Source organism: Leucopleurus acutus (genome assembly GCF_964270905.1).
Source record: "Leucopleurus acutus genome assembly, chromosome: 7".
Classification (NCBI taxonomy): Eukaryota; Metazoa; Chordata; class Mammalia; order Artiodactyla; family Delphinidae; genus Leucopleurus; species Leucopleurus acutus.
This window is the reverse complement of record NC_139150.1, coordinates 26,193,541-26,198,751: the sequence shown is the minus strand read 5'-3', so window position 1 is coordinate 26,198,751 and position 5,211 is coordinate 26,193,541. Positions and strand designations below refer to the sequence as shown.

Genomic DNA, 5,211 nt, shown 5'->3' with positions numbered 1-5,211 from the left:
CAGGTCCCCGCACTTTTCAGCACCGTGGTACTCAGACGTGCTCAAACACGCTTTCCTTTGCCTTTCCAAATATCCACCAGGAACCCAAAAGGGGACCCTCTTTAAGAGTTCCACTATGGAGGTCTTTAGGAACCACACAAAACCCAAGGGAAGGCAGTGGATGAAATTATGCCCATGACTTTTTCTGTTAAGGCAAAAAAAAAAAAAAAGTGAGAGTGCATTGGCAAATGGGAAAATGATACCAGTCATGTGGATAAGGAAAACGGTTCTATAAATCCCTCCTTTCAAAATTATGTTCAAAGGTGTTTAAGACCAAAAGGAGGTCACAAAAACTGTTAATACAAACAATTCCTCTACCAAAAATAAAAGCCCTTCGTAGAAAGTGGCTGAGGATCTGGTCCAAAGAAGGCAGAACAGCGTAAAGATACAGCCTTCTATTCCTAGCCTGCGTTTATGACCTCATGGCTTTGTGTCTGATGGGTGTGAATAACCCCTCCCTGTACTTAAAAACGAATTAAGAAATTAAAGTGAATTTGTGTGCTATTTAAAAGCCTGCAGTTGCAGAATCTGAGAGCCAAGCCCTTAGACTGTAAGGCAAGATTTTTGTCATCAGAAGTGGAAACAGATGGCTATGACGGTAGGCACTAAAGGTTGGTTCAGCCGTACTGGGGCCAGAACAGCTTCAAATATAAGGCAATCTGGGGCTTCTCAGTTTGAGACCACCAAGAGAAAGGCCCACTGAGGAAAAAAAAAAAAAGAAGCCAGCCAGGGGCAAATCACCAGAAGATACTCAGACAGGACAATGGTCACAGCTGAATGGGATGACTTGGGGTCACAGACGGGGAGGCAGGAAACCCTTGAACCAGCGCTCAAGGAGAATGTCTTTGCATGTCCTGTGCACAACACCAAGCAGCAATTTCTGGGGTTCGGAGGTGTGTTATTTTTGCGATATTTCCCCCCCAAAAGAAGACACGAAGGTAGAGACCCTGGAGAGGTGAGCCCACCAAAATGGAGCCTTCACAGGGGCGGGGCTGGGTGAGAGTCGGAAAGGCCTTCCTGCAGCACACCGCTCCCTTCAGGTCTGGCTGAGTCCTACAAACGCTTGTCGGTGCCCAGGAGAGCTTTGCAGTTGGGACAGTAGTGGTCCACATCCTGCAGGGCGTCCACACAGAAAGGGATGAAGCAGCAGCCCGCCATGCACCCCAACAGGCACAGGTTCCGGCAGGAGAGCCAGGTGAGGGCGCCGGCATTATAGGACAGCTGAGTCACGATCATCTTGTTGCAGGAAGGACAACACATCTGGACCGGGCGGTCGAAAAAGGAGATGGGCTGCTGCACGCGAACTGTCTGCACAGCAGTTGCATTGGCATTGGGGACGGGCACTGGCTGGGTGTAGTACGCAGGCGGATTCATGCTCTTCCCATCCGGGCCCATCATGAGCCCCGTGGCCGGCCCAGGCATGGGTGCTGGAAGTGTGGGGTAATAACTGTTAACAGAAACTGTCTCTTCATAAGACGGGGGCGCGGTCGGCACCGAGGAAGGTCCCGCAGCTGCTTGGTAGGATCCTGGAGCAGACATTTTTACCGCCGCCTGAGCAGCCAGTCGAGCCGGGAGGTCTCAGGAAGGATGCTTTTTAAATAATGCTGAGACGATTTAGTTAATGATTTGGAAAACAATTAAGTTTAAACCCTGCCTCATATCACATATTAAAAAATAAATTGTACATAGTTTGTAGAGTTAAATGTGAAAATAAAAATCTTGGAATTAGTAAAAACACAACAAATCGTGTAAATGAATAGTTGTCCTATTAGGGGGCTTGAAAGTATAAACTATACCAATGATAGAAAGCATAGAGAAAATGATCAATACATTTAAACATACAAATTTTAACTTTTAAGTATCAAAAAGCCTTATTATTAAAGTTAAAAGTAAATAAAAACTAAGAAAAATATTTTATTACATATTAGGAGTTAATATCCTTAATCTATAAAGTGAACATCACAAGTCAATGTAAAGATACACACACAAAATTCATGTACACAAAAAAATAAGCAAAGAACATAGACTATCAAACCACAAAGGGAGAAATACAGACAAGAAACAGAGAATACTACTAATTCTCTCTGTGTTTTGGGACTAGATATTCTTTTATTTTTCTGTATTTGCTAAATAATCAGGAAATATATCTAGAGATAGATAGATAAATGGAAAAAACATATTACTGTGTCATCTTGGGAGTTTAATACTTGACAATGAGAAAGATGATGCTATCTGGAATCAGAAGTCCTGAGTTCAAGTCCAAGCACTCGTTGAATGATCTTGGGCAAAGTCACTGGACTGCTTTGAGCCTTGGTTTCTCCAAATATAAAACAGAAGAAATAATCTTCATGTCATAAACTGCTGTGAAGAATAGATTTTAAAAATGTACATGGGAAAGACTTTGTGAGATCATTTACAGATGTCAGAGATTCCTATTTCTGATCCAGTGCGTTAAGGCTTTTCCCAGCCTCCGACAAAATCTGTGCATCTTCTCTTACAAATACCATATCCCTTTGCCTGATGAGGGTTTATGTTCCTGAGTTGCTGCTCAGGTGACAGTTCACCTGTGATGCCTTGGATTTTGCAGTCTCCTCAGTGGATGGGACAGGAGCATCTACTAGATCCTGACTATAGTCAAATGGAACTGTGATAACAAGCACTATTGCTTTTCTTCTTCCATGTTATATGCTTTATCATTCAGTTCTAGTATACACAGAGTTAATTTGATAACCAAGTTGATACTATAATTCCATGTTCATGATATTTAAAAAGTCCTTACTAATTTCAAATTCAGGGCTCTGTTGTAAGTCAAATGAGAGCACCAGCCTCTCTCTCTTCTCAATCATAGGAATAATTCCTTTGTGAATGCTGCATGATATAGAGTGAACACAAAAGGGCCAGAACAATGAACTTTTCTTCTTTCACATGATCCCTGATAAGGAGAATAGTGCTATGTTTCTCCATTTATATCTCTATATGAAATAAAAGCAGAATTATAATTTTCCGGGTGAAAGAAACCTTACGCCACCTTTGTTTTTTCTTTCCTGGTCCTAAGCCTATAAAAACCGTTTTAGAGTGAAAGATGAAAAGAAAAAGGTGAAGGAAAATCCTAAACATTCCCAAGGAGCAGAAGATGTTGATATATGAAGACCACAATTAGCTGTTTGGCTAATCCTCTGGGTTAGAAAAAAAGATGAAATGAACTGAAAGTCATCAAAATAATTTAGAGAAGGCATAAAAATTATTTACTGGTTGACTAAGCCGTTAATTATTGTTGGTCATGTAAAGTACAGTTTCTCATTTCTGGGAAACCTTAGAAAGGAAGGGAGAGAGGGAGGAGGAAGAGAAGGAGGGAAGGAAAAAAGAAGGTAACAGAGTTTTTGGTTTACTACCAGCTCAAGGAAATCTCTTTTGCTAGAAGAGCGGAAATTGCCATGAAGAGGAACTGGGTAGGTCTGGATCTTCAATACCTTAGTCTGTAATTCTGGGCAAAAGATCACTTTTCCTTGAGACCATTTTCTCATCTGGAATAGATCAGTGGTTTTCAAATTGTGCTCCAACAGAACACTGCTGATCCGGAAGCTAGACCAATGAACAACGGTGATCTCTATACAATTCACAGAAAAATGAAGTAAAATAAAATGCTCCGCATTTGCTGTAGTTTCCTTATTTACATCTATTATAACAATTCCTGCATTGTATGGATTCTTCTGAGCCTATACAACCATTTCTTGGATTTGAGATATCAATAAAAATTTTTTCTCGATTTTAAGATTTTCTTTCCTACTTTTAGAAAACCTTTGTAATGAGAACTTACTGTATAGCTCAGGGAACTCTACTCAGTGCTCTGTGGTGACCTAAATGAGAAGGAAATCCAAAAAAGGGAGGGGATATATGTACACGTATAGCTGATTCACTTTGCTGTACAGTAGAAACTAACACAACATTGTAAAGCAACTATACTCCAATAAAAATTAATTAAAAAAAAAACAAAAAAAAATCCTTTGGCCCTACTGCCACATGCCTGGTGACTGAGTTTTAGAAAATGACAAAGTGAACTAACTAACAGAAATAAGTAGTAATAGGAGAACTTAGATACAATTAGTCATACTTAGGTTTTTTATTTTAAATGATCACTGTTGATTTTAAAGATTTGTTTAAATATAATGAATTTCTTTTGTTATGTGTACATATTCTGGTTTTGATTTCCTGGACTAGATACCTAACTTTTTGTTTTTTTAATAATTTTACTTATTTATTTGTAAGTTTTGGCTGTGTTGGGTCTTCGTTGCTGCACTGGGGCTTTCTCTAGTTGCAGCAAGCAGGGTCTACTCTTCATGCATGGGCTTCTCATTGCCGTGGCTTCTCTTGCTGCAGAACACAGGCTCTAGGTGCACGGGCTTCAGTAGTTGCGGCTCACAGGCTCTAAAGCTCAGGCTCAGTAGTTGTGGCGCACAGGCTTAGTTGCTCTGTGACATGTGGGATCTTCCCAGACCAGGGCTTGAAGACGTGTCCCCTGCACTGGCAGGTGGATTCTTAACCACTGGGCCACTAGAGAAGTCCGATACCTAACTCTTGACTTCAAATTTAGGGCTCTTCACCTCACCTATGCCACCTCACAGTAAAGCTATAAGAACATAGAACAGGGACTTCCCTGGTGGTCCAGTGGTTAAGAATCCATGCTTCTAATGCAGGGGACACAGGTTCAATCCCTGGCGGGGGAACTGAGATCCCACATGTCGTGCCCTGTGACCAAAAAAAAAAAAAAAAAAAGAAAAGAAAAAGGACATAGATCACAATATTAGCTAGCAGTCACAGATTTTCATGTTCCTTATATACATTTTTTAAAAAGCCTCATAACCACAACACTGTAAATCAACTACACTCCAATAAAAATTAATTTTAAAAAATCCTCAGCAATCCTATAAGTACTTAATTATACTTCTTTTACAGATGTGGAAACTGATGCATGGAGCCCAAGGTCATCACTCATAAGAGCAGAAGCTGGAAACTAGTAAGTAGATGTTCGTTGTTAGAGCTGGATTTGTCTTTATTATAAACATTGAATCAATAAATACTCACTTAAAATATGCACCCTGAAAAACATCAGAAAGATACTAAAAAATAAACTTGTTCTGCATTCCAGACACTTAAAAGAACATGTAGGGCTTC

General features: G+C 40.3%; 1 protein-coding gene across 1 annotated transcript; it reads right to left on the bottom strand.

The window, feature by feature from the left end:
• Nucleotides 1–1,092: 1,092 nt before the first annotated feature.
• LOC309964217 (lipopolysaccharide-induced tumor necrosis factor-alpha factor homolog) lies at nt 1,093–1,578 on the bottom strand (the record flags this gene model as incomplete). The annotated part of the gene is made up of 1 exon (XM_082843005.1): nt 1,093–1,578. The coding sequence occupies one exon, from the start codon at nt 1,576–1,578 to the stop codon at nt 1,093–1,095; it is 486 nt and encodes a 161-aa protein (XP_082699131.1).
• Nucleotides 1,579–5,211: the final 3,633 nt, after the last annotated feature.